General features: G+C 35.7%; 1 protein-coding gene across 1 annotated transcript in view; it reads left to right on the top strand.

The window, feature by feature from the left end:
- The first annotated feature begins 329 nt into the window (after positions 1-329).
- The window catches only part of LOC145690004 (uncharacterized), a 47,106-nt gene continuing 20,298 nt past the window's right edge, over positions 330-27,137 (top strand). The window contains exons 1-4 of the mRNA XM_081764477.1: positions 330-684; positions 6,643-6,781; positions 11,642-11,896; positions 26,903-27,033. Of these exons, the coding sequence (XP_081620603.1) occupies positions 625-684; positions 6,643-6,781; positions 11,642-11,896; positions 26,903-27,033 (585 nt within the window). The 5' untranslated portion in view covers positions 330-624. The remainder of the gene's footprint in view (positions 685-6,642; positions 6,782-11,641; positions 11,897-26,902; positions 27,034-27,137) is intronic.

Below are 27,137 nucleotides of genomic sequence, written 5' to 3'. Positions count from 1 at the left end.
GGGGCTACGACGCAAACTGCGTCATTGAAATATTGGGGGGGTTAAAAATCTACATAAATATGTTTGAGGGGGTGTAAAAATTAATTGAAAAGATTTTTTTTCATGGAAGAACACCTATGGATAGACAATTGCGGGGGGGGGGTGCGTCATGGACATAAGGGGGGTGGGCACCACTGTAGTACCGGTCTCCCTTAGTCTACTGGAACGCAAAACAGGAACAGGGGAACGCAAAACCAAAGATTGCATATCGTTTTCATTTTCTTAGAGTGTTTTAGTACGAAACGTCATTAAGTATTTATTCAGCAAAGGGAAACCATGAAAACTTATTTGGAAAATGAGTGACGTAAGAAACAATTCTAAAATCAAACACAAATATTTCGTGGCACAACAGGAAAGAATGTGATAAATTAGTAATTCTTATCAGCAGCGCATACGTCACATTTTTTTTTTTTTCAGTTCTTTCCGGAGATAATATGGTTACAACTCATCAGAAGATCATGTAGAGCGATTCGAGATAACATGCTATTCTTCGTGATATGTGAGAGCTTGAAAGATAATTTGGATTACTAGTGATATTCTGAAATTTTTTATATTGATAATATTAACTGTTTTTCTCAGTGCATAATGGCGTACAAATCTGCTTTATTAAGACCAATTGGTTTATTTGCTGGGGTTTATTGTACGGTAAGTAGACATTAAACTTCTATTTTTTTTTTTATTTAAATATTGTTTCTGTGTTTCGTGTTTGTAATAAAATAAAGTAACTAAAGCCAAGGGGAAAAGGTATGACTAATATTTCTATTCAAAAGAGTTTGATACTCATCTTCAAGTTAGATTATTGGCCATGGGTGTTGATTCTGGGAGTCAAAGAAGTTTGCCCCTCCCGAATGATTGCTTGAGTCTCCCAAGATCTGGATATTTTTGGTCGAATTTTGGCTTGGATATCTGATAACGAAATACACATACCTGTATAGGTCCCCTCCAAAGCTATGCAGAAATTGGGGCCACTGTTATAGACTTTAATTGCCGAATTCTTGTGTGAAATCAAGGGGAAACAATATTGGTTTTATGAATGTAGTAATAGGTGTTTTCGGATTAGGATTAGGAATTAGATTTCTGGGTTTTCGACATGTATGGGCAAGGGTGCCGACCCCTGGGGGTGGGGAGGGGTCTCGGCCCTTCCCAAAGCTCATATGGGCTCCTTTACTTTATTTGTAAATTTACAATATTTGGCATAATTTAAATGTTATTTGTTTTAAAATCCTCATCTGAATCGCGCCCCCAGATTTACAGAGAAATTGGCGCCCTTGTGTATGGGTGTGTTAGCCCGTCTCACATATGAGGGATGACGTTCCTCGGCGATCACACTGCCCGGGGAATTGGAGAGTTTGATTTTGATTTGATCTGATTTTCAGTTTAGTATCCGTCTCAGCAGCGAGGCTATATGAAACGTGGACCTACAGCTAAACGTGGAATTAGGGATGCGCACGAGACAAGATTTGTGGTTGTCTCATCTCGAAAATGTACTGTAAAATTGATGTCTCAACTCAAAAACTGTATATTTCTCTATTGGAAGAGCTGTGTCTCGACTCGAATGTTGTCAGGAAAATCTTGTCTCGACACGTCTCGTGCGCATCCCTACGTGGAATTGCGGAAGAAGAAAGGAAGGAAGCAGCTTGGAACTATTATATTAGGTACCATTCCGGCATTTGCCTGGTAGAATGAGGAAAACCCAGCAAAAAATCATACTCAGGACGCCTGGCCTCAAAAACCTGTTACATATCTTTTGGACCGAGTGTCCCCACACCGGGAATCGAACCCGCGAACGCTCGCACCAGAGGCGAGAACGTGGCGACTACGTTACATGGGGCAATAAAGAGGTTTTCAATTGATCACAATTGTTTTTATTAAGACACGGATTCTGGCAATTCATTGGAACATGTCTGTCTTACCATTGTTGGCCATAATCAGTTCTGTAGATCAGTGGCCAACTTAGATAGGTGGCCAATATGTAGAAAACAAAAAAATGTAGGGTATTTTCAAACAAAATTACACTAGTATATTTGTCGTTATTAGGATAAATGAAACAACAATAAATATATATATTCTGCTACTTAACGGTTCATATACGTTTCTTACACAATACATAAATTATTAATAATAGAAAATAAACTGTTGGAACAGAACATAAAAGAAAACTGAATCAAACTGGGAACGAACGAATATTTCAACGCCATAAAAATTAGTAGCTCTCCACTCTTCTCTCTATGTTGTTTTCATTTCATGGATTCATTTTTCAGAAAAGTGGAGAGATACTAATTTCTCACGCTTATGCCCTTTAGGTTAAATATGACGGATAAGAAGATTAATGAAAGTGAATGATTATGAGATTATTATAATTATTATTATTATTATTATTATTATTATTATTATTATTATTATTATTATTATTATTATTATTTATGGTTCACCAGCAGGGAGAACTAAAAAAAGAATTACGCATGATAATTCATAATGAAGCATATCATTTTATTAATGCAGTGCCGAATTTACGTATAAGCTAAACAAGCTATAGCTTAGGGTCCTACTCTCTTGGGGGCTCCAACAATTAAAGGAAACAACTGAATGCACACTTTCAAAATATAAGAAAAATAATAAAATGCAAGTGTCCTTGGCGTTCTGCTATTCCTTCGATAAAAATAATGGGGCCCCTTCTGCTAGCCCGCTTCCTAAAATATCACTAGTTTCTTTGTTTCTGTATATAGGATTCTTACGTTCATCTTGATATTTAAAGGGGTCCCATTACCTTCCATAGCTTAGGGCCCCACCAAACCTAAAGCCGACTCTGCTCACAAATTACCATTCCAGTTTGGTGAATTCAATTGCTGAAAGTGATTGCTAGCACTGGATTCAACACAAGAAGAAACAGAGGAAAAGAGGGTGTTTAGTGTAGAGATGGCCACAAAGTTTCCGTTCCGGCGGAACCGATTCCACGAGGAACCGGTTCCAGATCTGGATCCCAAAAAACGGTTCCAGAACGGGATCTTAGGAACCGGTTCCAGACCTACATCCGAAAATCCTGGTTCCGGAACCGGATCTTAGGAACTGGCTCCATACCTGGATCCAAAAACCCGGTCCCAGAACCGGTTCCAAACCTAGATCCGAAAAACCCTGTTCCGGAACGGGATCTTAGGTACCGGTTCCGTAACTGGATCTGAAAACCCGGTTCCGGTACCAGATCTTCTAGAACCGGATCCGTTCAGAGCCGAAAACCGATTCCACCAGGAACCGGTTCCGGCCATCCCTAATTTAATGGCAGACCGTTTGCATGGAGGGAGATATGTAAGGACAAAGTGTGAAGATAGAACGTAGAAAGAGAGAGAGAGCACTGAATCCGGAAGTTGTAAAAGTTTAATACTGATTTTCAAATGCGATATTGATCTCATAGAACAAGACTGATTCTAGAGGGAAGAAATCATAAGAACAGAAATGAAATCGGTTTCTGGAACGCTGCACCTAATGTCAAAATACAGTTTCTCGTTATCTTTCACTGCATAATAATAATAATAAAAATATCGAAAGATTTAGTCATATCAATCAACACATTTCATCGAGCAAAATACAAAATGACATATTTCCTAGTAAATTGTCATGCGTCATTTTCGAGAACATGGACAGAAATTAATTTTTGACACGGTAAAAGAAAAAAAATATATAATTCGTGTCCAACAACAATAAACTTAATAATACACCACTCATTACAGTAAAACTGAAAGTAAAACACATGCCATCAAGTCTTCCATTATGACCCCAGCAAAAGGACAGTAGCCTTTACACCCTAGAAGTAATGAGATATTCGCGTAATAACCAAAATTACCAATAACTCATTTTGAACATCTTTCAATTATTTTTTCATATTTGCACTTACAGTAAAAGGTGAATACATGTCAACCTGTAAGAGCGAAATTATACTGTATTTATTTTTTATTTATTATTCTTTTTAATATATATATATATATATACAGGGTGTTTCAGATAAAACGTCCAGTGCTTATAAATCCGAAATGGCTGAGAATAAAAAGATGAAACAAAAACTGAGATAGGAAAATGTCATAGGGCGCATCACATGGTGGTGTTGTGGTGACCCCCAGGGCCCTCCTTCAAGGGGACCCAGGGGCCAACTTCAAATTTTCAAATGGAAACATGTATTGAATCATACCTCATTCAATAGTACTTGAAAAACGAAACAACTTTTGTAGGAAACAATTTTTGATTTGGGCCACCGTTTTTAAATGGCCGCAAAAAGTGGGTCCTATATCAAATAAAACGTCCAGTGCTTATAAATCCAAAATGGCTGAGAATAAAAAGATGAAACAAAAACTGAGATAGGAAAATGTCATAGGGAAAATCACATGGTGTTATTGTAGAGACCCCCCAGGGCCCTCCTTCAAGGGGGCAAAGGGGCCAAATTCAAATTTTCAAATGGGAATACGCATTGAATCATACCTCATTCAACAGTACTTGAAATACGAAACAAACGCCAGATCTTTCGATTTGGGCCACCGTTTTCAAAATGGCCGCAAAAACTGGGTCCAGTATCAGAAAAAACGTCCAGTGCTTATAGGCCTAAATAAGAAACGGCTGAGAATAGAAAGATGAAACAAAAACTGAGATAGAAACGATGATAAAACATATCAAGTAGTGTTGTCGTGGTGACCCTCAGGAAACTCCGTGAAGGAGACCCAGGTGCCAACTTCAAACTGATACAGGACTTTTTGCGGCCATTTTGAAAACGGTGCCCCAAATCGAAAATTATTTCCTACAAAAGTTGTTTCGTATTTCAAGGACTATTGAATGAGGTATGATTCAATACATGTTTCTATTTGAAAATTTGAAGTTGGTTCCTGGGCCCCTTTGAAGGAGGGCCCTGGGGGTCACCACGACAACACCATGTGATGCACCTTATGACATTTTCCTATCTCAGTTTTTGTTTCATCTTTTTATTCTCAGCCATTTCGGATTTATAAGCACTGGACGTTTTATCTGATATAGGACCCATTTTTTGCGGCCATTTTGAAAATGGTGCCCCAAATCGAAAATTGTTTCCTACAAAAGTTGTTTCGTATTTCAAGTACTATTGAATGAGGTATGATTCAATACATGTTTCTATTTGAAAATTTGAAGTTGGTTCCTGGGCCCCCTTGAAGGAGGGCCCTGGGGGTCACCACGACAACACCATGTGATGCACCTTATGACATTTTCCTATCTCAGTTTTTGTTTCATCTTTTTATTCTCAGCCATTTCGGATTTATAAGCACTGGACTTTTTATCTGATATAGGACCCATTTTTTGCGGCCATTTTGAAAATGGTGCCCCAAATCGAAAATTATTTCCTACAAAAGTTGTTTCGTTTTTCAAGTACTATTGAATGAGGTATGATTCAATACATGTTTCCATTTGAAAATTTGAAGTTGGCCCCTGGGCTCCCTTGAAGGAGGGCCCTGGGGGTCACCACAGCACCACCATGTGATGCGCCCTATGACATTTTCTATCTTTTTATTCTCAGCCGTTTCGGATTTATAAGCACTGGACGTTTTATCTGAAACACCCTATATATATATATATATATATATATATATATATATATATATATATATATATATATATATATATATATATATATATATATATATATATATATATATATATATATCGTTTTATTTTGAATAAATCATAAGAGAAGTCATTGCCACAGCATTATTTGGGGGGAAACTTTTTTCTGTTCTAGTTATGTGCTAAAATTTGAAAATCAGAAAATGAACTTAGTAGAATGCAGTGCGAATGATAAACTGAAGAATGAGTGGAAGGTGAGTGCAAAGCCTCAAAGTTGTGGTAATCTATTGTGCAGTTAAAGAAAGCTGACGTCTGACAGTTGGATAGATCACATGGTTCGTCGGTAGCGCTATTGCTACCTGGGACCTGCAACAACAGGAACAACAGTACTGGCAATTAACTTACAAATTTAGAACGTTTAACAAGGTATAATTCTATAATCGTATCAATATGTTGTTATTGATGATGATTTGAGGTTAACGTCCCTTACAGCAGCGATGCAATTTGAGACGTGGGCCTACATTTTAACGTGGAATTCGAACGACGTAAGTTTTCGCCGGGCGTAATATCATAGTATGAGAGGATGATTTGTAACGTATCATTTCCAGATAACAAAAAAAAGGTACTTGGGATATTTGGCAAAAAAAATAAATAAATAAAATAAATAAAAAATAAAAAAAATCAACATTCAATTATCGGCAACAATGCTGTCAATGACTTTAGTAATAGCGTGAGAAAATGCAACAGCGATTGGTGATCAACATATCCCTTCGTTTTGCTTACAGCACTTTCATCTATCTGTCAAACGCCAGCACTCCTTAACCATACAATAAATGAATAGTATGTGAGAGATATAATATACAACGAATTATAATGATTATAGTACTGGAAGTTTTGAGGTTTACATGCCACGACAAACTTAATGAACAAATGATATATATGTAGGCGTCCCCGCCAGATTTAACATATCTTTGAGTAAACATTTTTAAGAACATGGAAACAATTTTAACTTTTTCCTTTATTTATTAGGTTCAAGCCTTAGGTTGGGCCATATTAGCATTCCTCGCTATATTGACATATAATTGTGTTATTGATCCACCCAAGGATACTGTAGATGCATTACGACAGCACCCGTTTGAAAATGAATTATATTATTCCTATTTCGGAAGTAAGTATTATCAGCTTTTTTTGTTTCAATTCTCAGGGTACAGTTATATCAAAATTTTCTTTTTCTTATCCTTCACTTTTCAAATTTTCGATCTCAAATTACTTTTTATCCTTCATAGAACAATAAATTTATGCCGATTTTAGTGATCAATTTTTCTCTCTTAGAGTCAAATTAAGGTTGGCAGCAAAAACATTCCAACGTTTGTCTGTTACTCACGTTGCAACAGCACATTTGCATTAAAAAGAACACTTATAAACTTGTTTTAAATGTCACTGAGCAAGCATAACTGCTATGTGCGTCTGTGAGGGAGAATAGCCAAACAGATCCACTAGATCGTCCTCTGGAAGATACAAACACATATGTTTTGTTCAAAAAGGAAAAAAGACATGAAGCTTGGTTCAGCATGCGGTATCATCAGGTTTCATTTAAAAAATATTGTTGTTTTGCTTTTTCCATCATGTTGAAGGAGAAAAGCAGGAGGTCGAAATAGGAAAATTTCGGTATAACTGCACCTTAAGTGATCAATCATCTTTCATAGATTTTTCTTTGTTTTTTAAAGCAAATTTTTATTAGTAGGAACACACTGAATTTACAACTAACTAATCAACCATTTACTTTCTTATAACGTTAGTTTTCTTAGAACTCAAACTTTAATAACAGCTGGCGTTTTATGGCGCATATTATGTCAATGAGAATATTTGGGGAGAAATGATTTTTCATTGAAAATGATACAACCAAATTGAAGATTGGTAAATTCGGGAGAAGAAAGGTATATTTGAGAAGCACAATGGGAACTATGAAGAACAGAATGGTAGAATTAAAGGGGAATATTAAATTTCATTGATATGCAAGGTTCTGCTGTTTTCAAATGAAAAGGTGTATCGGAATCGATTTTTTTCTGCAGATTACGAAAATGATCTTCAAAAATTGTGCATCGCGTCAGATGTTTACACAAATCACGAAAATGTCAAAATTAAAAAAAAAAAATTAACCTGTAGACGTCTGTCAGGGAATTCATATCTTGACGTTTTTCATTCCTGGTACCTCTTCTAATCGTTGCAGAGACATGAACGACCCCTTGTTGGAAAGCTAATAGAACAAGTAATGCAACGAGCTATGTTTGGTGCATCTGAGCTCCCATTCGTAGAAGATGAAGAAGAAGAAATTCGAAATATTTGTTAAAAAAAGTCAGTTTTTGAATTTCCAGTCACGCTGGCAACACTGTTAGTTATTCTACGTTGGTAAAAAAAAATTAATACGAGTTCCTTACATAGTCATATCAACCATATAGAAAAATGAAAGCCATAGCTACAATAGGAAGCGAGGAACAAAATCAAAGTGCAACCACCGTTTATAATTGGGGGGGGGGGTTCGTAAACGTTCTCGTTGTTACCCCTGGCGCCTCCTAATTGCCACTGAGACATGATGGACACCTTGTTGGAAAGGTAATAGAGCAGGAAATCCAAAGACGTATATTTGGTACCCCTGAGCTCCCATTTTTAGAAGAAGAAGAAATTCGAAATATTTGTAAAAAAAAAAAAAAAACGAATTCCCGGTCAGCTGACAACACTGTTAGTAATCCTACGCCGATCAAAAATATTAATACAAGTGCCTTACATAGTAATACCAACCATATAGAAAATGAAAGCCGTAGCTACAATAGGAAGGTAGAAACAAAACGAAGTGCAATCACCTGTATAAAATTTATAATTTGGTTTGTATTGCATTCACATTGGCAACCCTGGCGTCTCCCCAACTCCTAATTGTCACAGAGGTATGAATCACATCTTGGTTGGAAAGCTCATGAAACAGAGAATGCAACAAGGTATGCTTCGCACTCATAGTCTAATAGTCATAGAAGAACAGTAAGAAGAAAGAGAAAAAAGAAGATAAACATAAATGCATAGTTTAAAACATACATAACACTCGTCACCGGGCTTCCCTTGAAACTTCCTCTTTTTGGATTTTCGTTGGTGTTCTTCCATACAGTCTCTTTTTAACATCCAGCAATAGTCGTCCATCATATGGACAGTCCACCTTCCTTGGTATCTCTTTTTCAACACTTTAATGTCCTGATAGAAACGCTCGCCATGTTCTTCCGTAAAATCACCAAGATTGACAGGAAAGTAATTGAGATGAGCATGAAAAAAGTGAACTTTGACGCTCATGTTGCGGCCAAGCAGTTTAAAAGATTCCAATATCTAATCGATTAAAACGCTGTAATTTGCAGCCTTCTTGTTCCCCAAAAAGTTTCTCAAAATATTAGCACTCCCTCACAGGACATCCTGGATATTCTCGACTATTATAGGAAATTGACTCCGCCATGAGGAAGTAGAGGAACCAGAACCTTGCAGCTAATTACATCTAACTATTTACTTTCGCGGAATTTTAAGCGGAATTTTAAACTTAGTAGCAACGGAGTACGTCTATCCAGTTACATTCACAGAATTTTCATCTTTTGCAAAGTTAAATATAAGGTTTGGGAGGGGAACGTCTGTTGTGTTTTCTTTTCAAGGGAGCACGGTGGTTCACTGGTAGGGAGCTTATCTTTGGTGCGTGTGGGGCCCTGGATTGACCCTCAGACAAGTAAGTTTGTGGTTTAAATATAGTGCCCGTGGGTTTTCTCGGGATACTCCCATTTCCTCCCACTAATTCTTCCATCGCTATTCACTTGCTGTCATCATCCATCTTCCTTTGCCTAAGGGACGCAATCATGGGACGTCAAATTGAAAAGATTTGTAGACGTTTTTCTCCAAATAATTTAAACACTGTTTGGTGATGGATGTTTAGGCTAGTTGCAGCGCCATGACTACTCACATGAGGTCTTGATCGACTTTCCAAAGTATCATTTATTTTTTCTGTGATTGTTAACTTATTACAACAAGCAATTTTGGACATTGAAATTTTCAACTTTCAATAATATATCCTGCCCATAAATGCACAAATTTCTTCACGAACTTGCTCAGCATTTGTGCTCTTATCGAAATAACAGCACAGTTCTATGGAAAGTTCACTCATGTTTACGACTCAAAACCTTACTTCTGATTATAGGTATTCTAATACTATTTACATATCTACTAGCTTCGACTGTCAGCTGTCATTAAATGACGTTCAGCCTGACTCGCTAGGACTTTTGTACCCTGAAATTTGGGAAATTAATGCCATTTCGTGTACAAAAGGCTCAATACATTTTAGACTACCTAATATTTACCAGTTCCTGCTGGTACAAAGAGATAACAAGGAAAATAACCTATTGTTGAAATCGTTTTCATATAACAAAGCAATATCTCGCTATCGGGATCAAATATTGAAACAGAAAATTACAGTGATTTCAACCGTATTCGGTTCAGTGGAGTGATAAAAGCAGAGAAAGAGCATATCTCCTTTTATGAACGGATAGACGGACTCTAAAACCATAATAATAATTTGCAATATTTCGATATAACCATTGACATAAGAAATATTTCGATATTTTAAAATAGAGTATATGTCTATATTTTTCGATATTTTGATATTTTTGATATTCTATATCTTAGATTATTTGATATTTCGACCTTATAATATTTGATATTTTAATATGGTTTTATATTTTTTCAATATTTTCATATTTCGATATATCTACCAAGTTTCTATTTTTAACGATATCTAAATCAGGATATAGCACAATCTTATTAATAGATCAACCAGTTAAAGATGATTTAGCTTTAGCTTTATATAGATAAGAACTGTTACTGACTTTAGCTTTTTATAGAAAAATGGCTATCTATTATGATGCATTAATATTAAATAATTAAGGAATTCGAGTGAACAACAGGACAAACGTTAACCAGCAAATTGTAAAAGAGAGACGATTTATAAGCCTGCACTAATTTCGCAACCACCTAGGACGATAGAAGACGAAGTTTAATACACTTTAGCTTATTTTGCACTGACCTAGGACAACAGGTGAGGAATTTAAAAGACTTCAGCTCATTTTGCACCCACCTAGGAGGACAGGAGAGGAAGTTTAAAAGGATTCAGATTATTTTGCACCTACCTAGGACGACAGACGAGGAAATTTAAGATTCCAGCATATTTTGCACCTACCTAGGGCGACAGAAGAGGAATTTTAAAAACTTCAGCTCATTTTGCACCCACCTAGGACGACAGGAGAGGGTTTTAAAAGGCTTCAGCACATTTTTGCGCCAATCTAGGACGATAAGAAACACTATTTAAAAGGCTTTGGTTCATTTTCCATCCATCTAGGATGACAGGAGAAGAATTTAAAAGGCTTCGGTTCAATTTGCACCTCTAGGGCGATAGGGGATACTATTGTAAAAGGCTTTAGTTCATTTTCCATCTAGCTAGGATGACAAGAGAGGAATTTGAAAGGCTTCAGTTCATTTTGCACCCACTTAGGACGATAGGAAAGACTATTTAAAAGGCTTCGGCTCATTTTCCACCCACCTAGGACGACAGGAGAGTCATTTAGAAGGCTTCAGCTCATTTTGTACCAACGTAGGATGATAAGAAATACTATTTAAAAGGCTTCGGTTCATTTTGCACCTACCTAGGACGACAGAAGAGGAAATTTAAAAACTTTCAGTATATTTTGCAGTCACCTAGGACGGTTTGTGCATGTGCTCGTTGTTCAACTCAACTTCGCACAAACAGGAAGATTACAGTAATTAGTAACAATTTAGTTTCTTCACCAATATCTGGACGTTCCACTGACGATCCAAGTTTGAATCAAGTTTTCGATTGTCCTGTTGTTTGTCCGAAGGCTCCAATTATTACCGTAATATTTTATTGATAGTCTTAAAAAGGTACTTTTTTTTTTTAAAAAAAAAAAATAACATAACATTTTATGTTTTATTTCAGCTCTTGATTGTATACCTAAACCCACTACAAGCTTGCCAAAAACAACCACAGAAACAACGCCAAAAACAACCACAGAAACAACGCCAAAAACAACCACAACTCCAATATCTCGACTAAAGTTGGATTTGGATTCCTTGAAAGCATCTGCTCTTGACATTGCCCCTCCTGTTTCACAGCAACAGACTAATCGCTGGATGGCTTCGTACTTGGCTTTCAGTCTTGCGTGGTTTCTTATATCTGCATTGATCCTTCACGGTAATTATCTTATTGCATATTTATTATATAACTCATATCTTTTACATATCTACAAGTACTGATAAATCTAAGGGAGACACTTGAAGAAAGTTCAATTTAGCAGATTAGCATGGCATTGGACTATCCTTTACCCTTAGAACAGCTCTGTTGCATTCTGGATTAGAAGGTCGTGAATGGTGGTAAGTGAAATATTACACAATTCTGTATGCAGTGCAACACTCAGTTGTTAGTTCCACGAGAGAGAGAGAGTGAACGCGGGAATCTGATCCTCATTCGTGTTTCCAAAACGGATCATAGATGTTCAAAATTGTTCAGGTCTGGGATTGAGCTGGTCAGGAGAGTCATTTAAAACTATCCTAATGCTCCTTAAGCTACGCCGCAACCGTTGCAGCTGTGTGAATGGGGGCTATGTAAAGTTGCCATCCTCCACAATCAAAATTTAAAAATTAGGTACTATTGATAATTAGGTCAGAACTTGTTTCAGTTTATTCATGTTTTATTAAGGAGAGAGGCCAGAACAAGGTGGGGGCCACTTCACGCTGCCTCCGTCTGCTCAGATCACTGCACACTGCCGCTCTACTGCTTTCCATGTACTACGGAGTTTGTCCTAAAACAGTGCTACCAATAGCTCGGCGCTTGCCAACCTAGATACTTGAAGTACTTCGAACTCCAGGTGTTTCCACTAAATTGATAAGTATCTGTATCTATATTTTAAAAATGAAAAAGATGTCATCATAACAAAGAAAAAAGTTTGAGAAGTATGAAATAAATTTTTGAACATAGTATTTACCTTGAACTGGGATTTTGTCGTATCATTTTTTTTTTTTTTTTTTAAATGAAAATGCATGTTCTAAGGGTGAAAAGAAGTTCAAAATGTATAGCAAAAACAGAGTATCTCAGGAACCCTTTAAGTTAGGGAGATGGAACTCTGTATATAAAAACATCTCATTAAAAATAAGAGGATTCATGCTCCAGCGTTTTCGAAAATTCCGCTTTTAACAAAGCGAAGGAGGATATTTTTTTAATTTTTTTTCTATACATTCGAATCGCTGTTGTCTGTCTCATCTTCACAAGAAAAACAGTTAAACTGTTTGAAATGAATTTTAGAATTTAGTTTGCACTATCCTTCAGCTTTTTAAAAAGTATATTCTATGAGAAGTTAGATAGGGGTTTAAAATGGATGCCAAAAAATAGAGTATCTCACGACACCTTAATTTAGGAAAATGAAAAATGGTTTATAAATTCCTTATTATGGAGTTTATGTACTAGTATGTAGTTTATATACCATTGTAGAGATTACATACACGGAGATATATCGTGCAAAGTTTCCGGAAATTTTCCTTTTAAGGGAAGAAAAGAGGCAATTTATAAATGCTTTCACAATACATAAAAATGGCATCGAGGTGATATTTATCATCATCGCGAAAAAAAAAACCGACTGAACTGTTTCTTTTTTCTTTTTTTTTTTTTTTAATCATAGCACTTGACTTCAACCGAGATTTTATAATGTTACTTTCATTAGCATATCCTACGAGGTTATTAAAAATGTTTGAATACGGATTTTCTTCTCACCGAGATGACAGGCTCGTTGAGATGCTCTATTTTGGCAAACTCTTTATTAAAATCAAATGATCACGTGCAGGGTTTTAAAAATTCTGCTTCTAGAGGGAAAGAGGAGTTTCTATATCATCTTAATTTCCCTTTCTGAAACGTTCGAGCCGTGAAGAAATGAAGAAACGTTTAAAATAAAGTTTTGAGCATAATTAGCACTTGGATTTGCCTAGCTTTTTTTTTTTTTATAATTTTACTTTGATTGAAATTTGTATCCTAAAGGAGAATAGGGGGCTAAATTATTTAGACAGAATAACGGTTGCACCATATGAAATGCATTTTTGAACATATCATAGTTAACGTTTGAATCAAGGTGAGCTACCTTAATTTGATTTTGATTGAAGTACACATAGTAAGAGGAAAAAGAGCTTCAAGTATAACTTTGAGATATTTTCTATAAACCTATTTTTCCTACGCAAAGAACGGATATTTCAGATAGTCTATACTAATAATAAAAAATTCTAACGGTTAGTGTATATGTGTGTATATATGGATAATGTGATGTTTGTCTATTACTGCTGGACCAAACTCAGAAAGCTAATTCAGTAAAATACTCACTAATATTTTCTCAATCTCATAACGAGTATAGACACCTATCCAATAATAACAAGTCGAGATCAACCAAATTCAGAAGCTATCGGCATGGAAAGTTGTGGAACACAATCTCGGTTATCCAGCCAAACCTGACCCTTGCCGACCCCGGGCACCAAATATAACAACTTTTATTCCCTTGGCTATGCGATATTTGTCGACCAAATTTGGTTCAAATCCTGCCGGTAGTTACTGAGAAATAAAGTACCACATAAAAGACGACTCGAACCGAACCTATCCCTGGCCGAGCCCGGCTACCAAATATAAGCGATCTTTATTCCTTAGACCATGGACTATTTGCCTGTCAAATGTGGTTCAGATCCAGCCAGTATTTCCCGAGAAATAAAGTACCATATATCTAGAGTAAAACTATAAGCTCCCGCACACTTGCACCGGGTCCGGGAACTAAACATGAAGGAAATTAAAGTTGAAAGCGTAAATGAATTTAAGTATCTGGGAGTCGGGATTGATAAACAACTAAATTTTCTCAAGCATATACCTGAAATCACAGAAAAAAAGAGAAAAAATTGCTAACAATCGCCACAAAGGATTTTAAACTGGACAAATAAGTTTTTAAATTATGTAACAAAACAATTTTAATGGTAATATTACAATACTGTGCAGATATATGTGGACACCGAATGTTCATGAATATGAAATCAAAGAAATAGTAAGAAGGTTGCAAGGATTAATTTTAAAATTAATATATATATATATATATATATATATATAATTAAGGCAACCCCAGTCGAAGCACTACAATTACTTGCATATGAAGTATCAGTACACCTCCAAATGCTTAAAAAAGGTATTAAAACCTAGATCAAAACGAACGAAAAAAAATAGTAGAAACAATTGAAGAAATGCCTCAAACGGAGAACGATATTCAAAATATAATAAGAACAAAATGGGAAAATGAGTGGATAAATTCTTTTAAAGGTAATAGAATCAGAGATATGTGCAATTTAAACGTAAGAGAAAAGATAGAAAATTTAAATACAGAAGTGATGAAATATCTACGTATCAACACATGGACCATTTAGCACTCACTTGAAACAGATGAATATAATCAACGATGACAGATGTATTTGCAAAAAGCCACACACTTAAGAGCATGTTTTCTGGGATTGTGGTGTCTATATACAGGGTGTAACTTAATTAAGGTAACAAAGGTTTTAAGGTGATTCTTGACACCGAGATAAGCAATAAGGATCCCGTGAACATATAGCATATTGGCAGAGTTAACTAGGGATGGCCACATTTTTTCGAAAAACACTTTTTCGAAAAATGAAATTTTCGAAAACGAAAAATGAAGAACGAAAATTTTTTCGAAAAACGAAAAACGGAAAACGAATTTTTTTTCGAAAAAATGAATTTTTTCGAAAAACAAAAAAAAAACGAAAAATGAAATTTCCGAAAATCGAAAAACAGATTTTTCGAAAAAGACCATCCCTAGAGTTAACGAGGGCCGAGAGCGTTGAAACAGTAAGTTTCAAGAGGTAGATATAGATGTGCAGAGAGATACGAACATACGTTCATCACACAGATCGCAGAAGTGTCAGCCATGCAGGGCAATGCATGCATGACAACGCCAGATCATGTATTGATGAACCCATTCGAAGATACCTGGGTCATGTCGACAGAGTCTCAAATTCTCCCACAGGTCATGCCCTGAAATCAGCACTGTTTGAAAGGTTTCCTTAACAAATAGAATATTACATTTATTTCTCGTTCTACGTTTTGAAATGGAAAAATCATAATTTTAAAGTGAATTATAATACGATAAGCATAAAGATTTATAGAACTAATGAAGTAAATATTCTTGTGTAAGTTATCGATTTCTAATCGGATTAAAACTCCAATATTCGTTTCCATCGCACTTTAAAGTAAATCCTCTCTCTATATAATTCTTACTGGAAAGTTTGTTTAACTCCAATTACTTAGTCAATATTTTTAATAATATATTTTTATTATAATACTTTTACTATTCAATGTTGTATACACTTCATTTCCAAAAGCAAAACCTCGAAAATGTATAGTGGATTAGTGAATATTATCAAATAAATTATCATTTTGTTTACGTAAATACTGCATCGCCTCATTTGAAACTTCGTACTTTAAATAATAATAATAATAATAATAATAATAATAATAATAATAATAATAATAATAATAATAATAATAATAATAATAACAAATTCATAGCCATACCTTTATCAGAATGTCAGGCTTAGTCAATAAATGAATTCAACGTGGTCTCTATTCGAAGTTCTATTTAATCGAATCCGATAGAAATACAGAGAGAAACTTCGAGAAAAGAATAATGTGACCTTGGTGGGACTGGAACTAACCTTTAAGAGTTCCTTTCAATTTACAGATAAATGCCTTAGGCACTTTCTTTCTTTTCTTTAAATTGACTTATTCACGAAAGTATCTGAGTAACTTGTCTCTATTTTCTACTCGGTTATATACGTTTTACAATCATTTCCGTTAATCTTGAACGACAGGAACACGAATACAAAAACATCTAAGAGAATTAAAATTCCAAACTCCCACACCGGGAATAGAACACGGGACCCCATACACGTTAGGTACACGTGCTAGTCACTAGACCAGCGGGGAAAGTAAGTGAAATGCATGTTGTAGTATCTGAAGTTTACACCTATTTCGTCCTGCTGTAATAATGTTTACCATATTCGTTACTTTGAGGAATGATATATATTATTCATATAGGTTCTATTACGTATTCGTCCCTAAATATTATAAAAATTATCACAATTATTCATGATCTTCCATGGAAATTCACTGGCGCATGCACAGTAGACAGACAGTGTAATTGAAAGGCGAGTTCAACAGATATTATATATTTCGCCGACATTATTTAATAGCTATGTAGAAGAGATAGCAAAAATGAGTTTTCATAATGAAGATGGAATTTCGGTATGAGATAGAATGATGAGGTGTATACGGTTTAAGGTTGATATGATATTTGTTGCAGAATCTAAAAAGAAAATTAATAAGATGTAGAAAACTTGAGAAAGGCTTCTGAAGAATATGGGATGAAAATAAATGTTAGAAAGATAAAATCCATGGTGATTGAAACGAAGCGATCGGTGTCAAATATAGAAGTAGGAGCGGAAAAAAAAAAAACAGGTGACTAGTTTTTGATGTCTGAGTAGTATTATTAGTGATATGACATGCGAACGTGAAATAAAAGCAAGGATAGAAATGGCGAAAGAAGCCTTTAGGATGAAGAAAATACTATTTTGTGGGGCCTTAGAGTTGAAAAAAAAAGACTCATAAAATGCTTCGTGCACTGTATTTTACTGTATTTATAGGACAGAAACATGGACATTACGCAGAAATGATGAGAAACAATTGGAGGCTTTCGAAATATGTGCGTGGAGAAGAATGGAGAGAAATAGCTGGGTCGAGAGGAAAGCCAATGAGAGGGTTGGAAATGGAAGGAGAAAAATATTATTAAGAAGAGGAAGAGAAACTGGTTGGAATATTGATTAAGAAGGAATTGTATCATGAGGGATGTGCTAGAGGGTATGGTGGCAGGAAAGAGAGGGAGGGGACGAATAAGACTATATAGAAACATAATTAGGCTATTGGCGATATCAAAACAGAAAAATCGTATGTGAAGATGGAGAGGTTAACAGAAAATTGTGGAGCATGGCAGCTTCTCAGCTGCGGTAAGTGACCTGCTGGTAATGGCGGAATACTTCTGATATAATGATGCTGACGATGCACAGTAGAAACAGAAAGATCCACTTTACTGTCATTGCTAATACGAATCACAATGCAAATTTCTACAAGTTGTTAAAATGCCTAGCTCTAAAGGCTGAAGAGAACTATCTGTTAGTCTGCTAGGATAAATTATAGTCGAGTAAAAGTGGAACAAACTCCCATTCAGATCGCTTGGGTTTTGGGCTGTGACGAGAAAGCAGTGAAGAAATTGATTTAGCGGTATGACAAATAATAATAATAATAATAATAATATTTTATTTCACAATTCATTTCTGCCAGTAGCTTTCGCCCCCTTACTCCCACTTCATGCTTACTCAGGAGGAAGCTGCGCGTCCCCAGGTTGGGAACCACTACTTTCCATTAAGGAGTTCTGATAGCCTGTTAGAAATTTGCATTCTGACTAATATCAGTAAACTGCATTCTTCTGTTTCTACTGCGCATGCACCAATGAATTTCCATGGAAGATCATGAATAATTCTGATAATTTATATAATATTTATGAACGAATATGTAATAGAACCTATATGAATAACATATATCATTCCTCAAAGTAACGAATACGGTAAACATTAATACAGCAGAATGAAATAGATGTAAACTTCAGATACTACAAAATGTATTTCACTTACTTTCACCGCTGGTCTAGTGGCTAGCACGTGTGCCTAAGATGTACAGGGTCCCGGGTTCGATTCCCGGTGTGGGAGTTTGGAATTTTAATTCTCTTAGATGTTTTTGTATTCGTGTTCCTGTCGTTCAAGATTAACGGAAATGATTGTAAAACGTATATAACCGAGTAGAAAATAGAGACAAGTTACTCAGATACGTTCGTGAATAAGTTAACTTAAAGAAAAGAAAAAACTGTCTGAGGCATTTGTTTGTAAATTGTAAAGAACTCCTAAAAGTTACTTCCAATCCCACCAAAGTAACATTCTTCTTTTACTTGTTCTCGAAGTTTCTCTCTGTATTTCTATCGGATTCGATTAAATAGAAATTCGAATAGAGACCACGTTGAATTCATTTATTGACTAAGCCTGACATTCTGATAAAGATATGGCTATGATTTTATTATTATTATTATTATTATTATTATTATTATTATTATTATTATTATTATTATTATTATTTAAAGTACGAAGTTTCAAATGAGGCGATGCAGTATTTGCTTTTGGAAATGAAGTGTATACAACATTGAATAGTAAAAGTATTATAATAAAAATATATTATTAAAAATATTGACTAAGTAATTGGAGTTAAACAAACTTTCCAGTAAGAATTATATATAGAGAGGATTTACTTTAAAGTGCGATGGAAACGAATATTGGAGTTTTAATCCGATTAGAAATCGATAACTTACACAAGAATATTTACTTCATTAGTTCTATAAATCTTTATGCTTATCGTATTATAATTCACTTTAAAATTATGATTTTTCCATTTCAAAACGTAGAACGAGAAATAAATATAATATTCTATTTGTTAAGGAAACCTTTCAAACAGTGCTGATTTCAGGGCATGATCTGTGGGAGAATTTGAGACTCTGTCGACATAAATTTCCCCCTTCGTGGCCATAAGTTATCTTCGATCATGCTCAAAGTGGACTAATAATGTTTTATCAGTTTTCTCTCATTCATATATTGACCATTACCGGGGGGAAATCTTCTGAAATCGTCAATGCTTATAATTAGGGTTTCATTACAAATCAAAGGATAATAATGAAATATTGAACATAATATTTTGTTCTCAGCTGTGGATTTTAGATTTGCAATTCATATAATGTCCCCTTCTAATGGAATTTGAGAGAAAAGTAGTTGCCAAAGATTTATTTAAAGAAATGTTCTCAGTCCTCTGATGAAAATAGGAACACACATAAACTTCTAATTGATAGACTAGTGACCCATACCACTCGACCAGTTCGTATGTCTTAAGTGCGTCTCTTTTGACTTTTGGGTAAAGTAGTTTCCTGCTTCACACTTCTTTTTGTTTATGTCGATACGACTATAAGTTTGTGGTGAATATTTGGCAGTTACAGGTCTTGCAATGTATAAAAGTCTTTTTCGTATAAATTATGTTCAATTTTACGTCCTAATAACTTATATACAACAGGTTGAATCTGTGAAACGATTGGGGTTAGATGATCTTAAATGTTTTCATAGTAAGGAGCCTGGATATGCAAACCCGCTCTACGTGGGGATTTACTTTTGAGAAATTTGGTACCACATATTGCGGAAAATGCTAGGGGAATATTTACCCGTAATGGTAATTCAGTGTAAAGAGTAGTTCCAAAAACGCGACGATGTCACAAAGGCTGTAATATGATTTTTGAACTCGAGAAAAAAGATTTTCTTCAAAAAAATAAAAAAGGACATTTATAAGCTTGTGTCTCGTTGGGAACGTCATTGAAGCCAATGATGATTATTACTAAAAATAAAATTCGTGTTTAAGATTTTTGAGAGCCGCGTTTCATGAATGACGAAAACTGCACGAACTTTCTTGTTAACCTGATATCAATGTTTAAAGATTCGCGATATATTACCCATTACACCTCAATACTAAAATTAGTTTACGTGTTGCTATATAACACCCTTCGTGGACCTGTCGTGACGCGGAGGGTTTCTTATAACTTCTAGATGTAGTTAAGAATAAAATGAAGTTATACATTTTCAGAACGGGACAAGTTTTCTTCAAACATTAAGACGAGACAAGAAAGAACCCTTCGAGAATCGAGACTAGACAAAAAAGAATCGTTCGAGAATCGAGACTAGACAAAAAAAGCCTTTCGAGAATCAAGACTACACAAGAAATAACCCTTCAAGAATCAAGACTAGACAAGAAAAAATCTTTCGATAATCAAGACTAGACAAAAAAGAATCCTTCAAGACTCAAAAATAGACAAGAATGAACCCTTCGAGAAGAATCAAGACTAGACAAGAAAGAACCCTTCGAGAATCAAGACTAGACTAGAAAGAACCTTTCGATAATCAAGACTAGACAAGAAAGAATCCTTCAAGACTCAAGAATATACAAGAAAGAACCATTCGAGAATCTAGACTAGACAAGAAAGAACCCTTCGAGAATCGAGACTAAACAAGAAAGAACCCCTTAAGAATCAGACTAGACAAGAAAGAACCCTTCGAGAATCCAAACTAGACAAGGAAGAACCTTTCGATAATCAAGACTAGACAAGAAAGAATCCTTCAAGACTCAAGAACATACAAGAAAGAACCCTTCGAGAATCAAGACTAGACAAGAAAGAATCCTTCGAGAATCTAGACTAGACCAGAAAGAACCCTTCGAGAATCGAGCCTAAACAAGAAAGAACCCCTTAAGAACCAGACTAGACAAAAAAGAACCCTTCAAAAATCAAGACTAGACAAGAAAGAACCCTTCGAGAATCAAGACTAGACAAGAAAGAACCTTTCGATAATCAAGACTAGGCAAGAAAGAATCCTTCAAGACTCAAGAATATACAAGAAAAAACCCTTCGAGAATCAAGACTAGACAAGAAAGAATCGTTCGAGAATCTAGACTAGACAAGAAAGAATCCTTCGAGAATCAAGACTAGACAAGAAATAACCGTTCAAGAATGAAGAGTAGACAAGAAAGAATCGTTCGAGAATCAACACTAGACAACAAAGAGCCTTTCAAGAATCAAGACTAGACAGGAAAGAACCCTTCAAGAATCAATACTAGACAAGAGAGAACCCTTCGAGAATCAAGACAACTAAGAATCCTACAAGAATCAAGACTAGACAAGAAAGAACCTTTCGAGAATCAAGACTAGACAAAAAAGACTCGTTCGAGAATCGAGACTAGACAAGAAAGAGCCCTTCAAGACTCAAGACTAGATAAGAAATAACCCTTCGAGAATGAAGACTAGACAAGAAAGAACCCTTCGAGAATCAAAACTAGACAAGAAAGAACCCTTCAAGAATCAATACTAGACAAGAGAGAACCCTTCGAGAATCAAAACTAGACAAGAAAGAACCCTTCGAGAATCGAGACTAGACAAGAAAGAACCTTTCGAGAATCAAGACTAGACAAAAAAGAATCTTTCGAGAATCGAGACTAGACAAGAAAGAGCCCTTCAAGACTCAAGACTAGACAAGAAATAACCCTTCGAGAATCAAGACTAGACAAGAAAGAACCTTTCGAGAATCAAAATTAGACAAGAAATAACCCTTCGAGAATCAAGACTAGACAAGAAAGAGCCCTTCAAGACTCAAGACTAGAAAAGAAATAACCCTTCGAGAATCAAGGCTAGACAAGAAAGAACCCTTCGAGAATCAAAATTAGACAAGAAATAATCCTTCGAGAATCAAGACTAGACAAGAAAGAACCCTTCGAGAATCAAAACTAGACAAGAAAGAACCCTTCGAGAATCAAGACTAGACAAGAAAGAACCCTTCAAGAATCAAGACTAGACAAGAAAAATCTTTCGATAATCAAGACTAGACAAGAAAGAATTCTTCAAGACTCAAAAATAGACAAGAATGAACCCTTCAAGAAGAATCAAGACTAGACAAGAAAGAACCCTTCGAGAATCAAGACTAGACAAGAAAGAACCTTTCGATAATCAAGACTAGACAAGAAAGAATCCTTCAAGACTCAAGAATATACAAGAAAGAACCCTTCGAGAATCTAGACTAGACAAGAAAGAACCCTTCGAGAATCGAGACTAAACAAGAAAGAACCCCTTAAGAACCAGACTAGACAAGAAAGAACCCTTCGGGAATCAAGACTAGACAAGAAAGAACCTTTCGATAATCAAGACTAGACAAGAAAGAATCCTTCAAGACTCAAGAATATACAAGAAAGAACCCTTCGAGAATCAAGACTAGACAAGAAAGAATCCTTCAAGAATCTAGACTAGACAAGAAAGAACCCTTCGAAAATCGAGCCTAAACAAGAAAGAACCCCTTAAGAACCAGACTAGACAAAAAAAGAACCCTTCGAAAATGAAGACTAGACAAGAAAGAACCCTTCGAGAATCAAGACTAGACAAGAAAGAACATTTCGATAATCAATACTAGACAAGAGAGAACCCTTCGAGAATCAAAACTAGACAAGAAAGAACCCTTCGAGAATCAAAACTAGACAAGAAAGAACCCTTCGAGAATCGAGACTAGACAAGAAAGAACCTTTCGAGAATCAAGACTAGACAAAAAAGAATCTTTCGAGAATCGAGACTAGACAAGAAAGAGCCCTTCAAGACTCAAGACTAGACAAGAAATAACCCTTCGAGAATCAAGAATATACAAGAAAGAACCCTTCGAGAATCAAGGCTAGACAAGAAAGAACCTTTCGAGAATCAAGACTAGACAAAAAAGAATCTTTCGAGAATCGAGACTAGACAAGAAAGAGCCCTTCAAGACTCAAGACTAGACAAGAAATAACCCTTCGAGAATCAAGAATATACAAGAAAGAACCCTTCGAGAATCAAGGCTAGACAAGAAAGAATCGTTCGAGAATCAAGACTAGACAACAAAGAGCCCTTCAAGAATCAAGACTAGACAACAAAGAACCCTTCAAGAATCAATACTAGACAAGAGAGAACCCTTCGAGAATCAAGACAACTAAGAATCCTTCAAGAATCAAGACTAGACAAGAAAGAACCTTTCGAGAATCAAGACTAGACAAAAAAGAATCTTTCGAGAATCGAGACTAGACAAGAAAGAGCCCTTCAAGACTCAAGACTAGACAAGAAATAACCCTTCGAGAATCAAGACTAGACAAGAAAGAACCCTTCGAGAATCAAAATTAGACAAGAAATAACCCTTCGAGAATCAAGACTAGACAAGAAAGAGCCCTTCAACACTCAAGACTAGACAAGAAATAACCCTTCGAGAATCAAGACTAGACAAGAAAGAACCCTTCGAGAATCAAAATTAGACAAGAAATAATCCTTCGAGAATCAAGACTAGACAAGAAAGAACTCTTCGAGAATCAAAACTAGACAAGAAAGAACCCTTCGAGAATCAAGACTAGACAAGAAGGAACCCTTCAAGAATCAGGACTAGACAAGAAAGAACCCTTCGATAATCAAGAGTAGACAAGAAAGAATTCTTCAAGACTCAAAAATAGACAAGAATGAACCCTTCGAGAAGAATCAAGACTAGACAAGAAAGAACCCTTCGAGAATCAAGACTAGACAAGAAAGAACCTTTCGAGAATCAAGACTAGACAGAAAAGAATCGTTCGAGAATCGAGACTAGACAAGAAAGAGCCCTTCAAGGCTCAAGACTAGACAAGAAATAACCCTTCGAGAATCAAGACTAGACAAGAAAGAACCCTTCGAGAATCAAAACTATACAAGAAAGAACCCTTCAAGAATCAATACTAGACAAGAGAGAACCCTTCGAGAATCAGGACAACTAAGAATCCTTCAAGAATCAAGACTAGACAAGAAAGAACATTTCGAGAATCAAGACTAGACAAAAAAGAATCGTTCGAGAATCGAGACTAGACAAGAAAGAACCTTTCGAGGATCAAGTCTAGACAAGAAATAACCCTTCGAGAATCGAGACTAGACAAGAAAGAACCCTTCGAGAATCAAGACTAGACAATAAAGAACCTTTCGAGAATCAAGACTAGACAAGAAATAACCCTTCGAGAATCAAGACTAGACAAGAAATAACCCTTCAAGAATCAAAACTAGACAATAAAGAACACTTCGAGAATCAAGACTAGACAAGAGAGAACCCTTCGAGAATGTAGACGAGATTTTTACAAAATTTACGAGACGAGACGAATTAATGTTATTTCTCGTCTCGTAGTAAACACCAGTGGGTGTGTCACTAATCACTTCATACACAGTTATTCCGAAAACTATTGATTGGACACTAATATTTGTCGTTTTCGATTTTTACATGTCACCCCCCCCTTTTTTACCTGCACTTTTGAATCGTATTTCAATAAGGGATGAAATTTGACTTAAGGATAATCGGGAAGTGTCACTATAAATCTCAGTGATCCTGAAAAGAATGGAATTCGACAATAATATGTCGTTTTCGATTATTTTTATGTTACCACTCCATTTTTCACAGACCCTGCTCCAAGGTGACCAGAATTTTCACTTGCGAAAACGGGACGCATACGAATCGGCTACGGGAAGGGAGGATATCTGACTTCCAGATTGCATTTTGGGACTCAGCAGTGTTCTCAATTTACAAAATACACAAGTAAGAGTGATAACACACCGTTTCTAACTTTGCGTGTACCACACAACAAATAATGGTTCCCGATTGCAAGTTTTACCCAACAATTCTTTAAACTAGTTCAACACTCAGAATTCCCATTCAATTCTCACTTGAACCACGAATACTCAATTCCCATTTGAAAATTCAGAAGTTCACGGCTGAACCTTGTACGAGTGTTGGTACAGAAGGGAGACTTTGCATTGGCGATTTATATTTTGAATAATAATTACGGGACACGTAGGTCATTTTTACTTAAAAACGGGACATTTAAGCGTCCCGTTCGAGAATCAGAAAAAACGGGACAACGGTTGGAAAAAAGGGACTGTCCCGGCTAAAAGGGACGTCTGGTCACCTTGCCCTGCTGTTCAGTTAGGATATGCATTTTAGTTAATTTAATATGGAAAGGTCCGAAAGTTGATAATTATGCCAAATATAATTTTAATGGCTTCAATAGTTATTGCGTGTTATGATTTTTTGTATAAAGCATGGTCCCCCGATCCCCTTATGATATGTAGTTTAATCAATGACCCGTGAGGGCCCTAGGCCTAAGATTAATAATCATGCCAAGTCTCATTTTCGTATCTCGTTTACTGACAAGTAAGTTCAACAATTAGTTTCTATAAAGTTATATTTTCTGGTAAGTAGTGAGAGGCTAATTTGTGTATGCATTTTGATTACAAGTTTGTTATTAACAGATTTAGTTAATTTTCTTTCCGTCTCATTTTAATTTTTTCAGTATTTGTTGCGTGATCGATTAGACAAACTCATATTTAATTTTACATGATAAGTCAATTTAATATTGAGCAACACATAGAAGAATCGGGACACTGTTTCACTTCGAAGGTCAAGAAAGAAAAAAAAAACATTTTTCGGACAATGTGAACAGAAGGAAAGAAATGATTGAAAGAGGAACAAAGAACATATGAAGAAATAACAAATGAATATTATTAGTGAAGGGAAGAAAAGTCTTCCTTTCTGTTTCATATATAGTAGCCAGTGGCGTAGGAAAGGGGGGCCCAGAGGGGCCGGCACCCCACAAAAAGGTCCGACAATGTACTTTGGTACTTTGATGTTTGTAATTTATTATATATTTTTATGTTTATATATTATTTTGTTTGTAATTTTTCTATATGTACCTATAACAGCACTTGGTCCCCCCCAAACACATATCCTGGCTACGCTACTGATAGTAGCAGTTTCTTTAATGGAGTCAAACAGGCTGACCGTGATTGGCAACACTACTGGCAAACTAGGGGCTGCGGTTTCCCTTTGCATGTGGTAAGAAACTTGAGAAACCATGTCTTGATGGCTCCCCTATAACATCATAAGTGACTTCAGTTCCGCACACACCGCGTCTGTGGTGTTTGTTGGGGTGGATCGAAGTAGGTACATGGTTCACTGTGGTAATTTAAAATAAAAATATATTTTTTAATGTTCCACGGTTTTCTGACTAGCCTAAAGGAGACGGTGATGATAAGAAACGAAGGAAATGGTGGAATTAAGAAAATGGGAGGAAACGGAAGAACCCCGAGAAAACTCCGTGCACGGTGTTTGTCCACCATAAAGTTTACTTGACATGAGCTGATCCAAGGAAGAATTCCATGTAAGAAGAGGTCAACGCTCTACCACTGAAGTAAGTTAAAATAAACGCTATCGTTAGAATTATAAATTTCTTTGTGCTCCTTGACATGCGGTAGTTTATGTTTTTCGTATGCAAAAAGAAAGAAAAAGTGAACTATTAATAGTAAAAGTCAATTGTGAGCCATAGTTATCATGTTAGATATTTTGACACTGTGCACTTTGGTCACCATAATGATTTTTTGAATGTTTAACCAAAGAATCTTTGTTATTTCAGAGTTCTATCGTTTTGACTTGAAGAAGTCCTCTTTGATAAAACTATGTTTGTGGATAATCATTGCTGTAGCGAATTGTGTAATGGATTTAGCAGCAGCAATCTGTTATGGAATCGATTACGGAAATTATAAGGTAAATCTGATATTCAATCGACTAAATATTGTCATATGAATGCTTTAATATTAGATATCACACAAAATATCTCATCGTCAATATGATCATGAGGGATTTTATTG

The sequence above is a fragment of the Thermobia domestica genome, chromosome 7, assembly GCF_964235325.1.
Source record: "Thermobia domestica chromosome 7, izTheDome1.hap1.1, whole genome shotgun sequence".
Classification (NCBI taxonomy): Eukaryota; Metazoa; Arthropoda; class Insecta; order Zygentoma; family Lepismatidae; genus Thermobia; species Thermobia domestica.
Note: the sequence above shows the minus strand (reverse complement) of the source record. Positions and strands in the feature narration are given on the sequence as shown.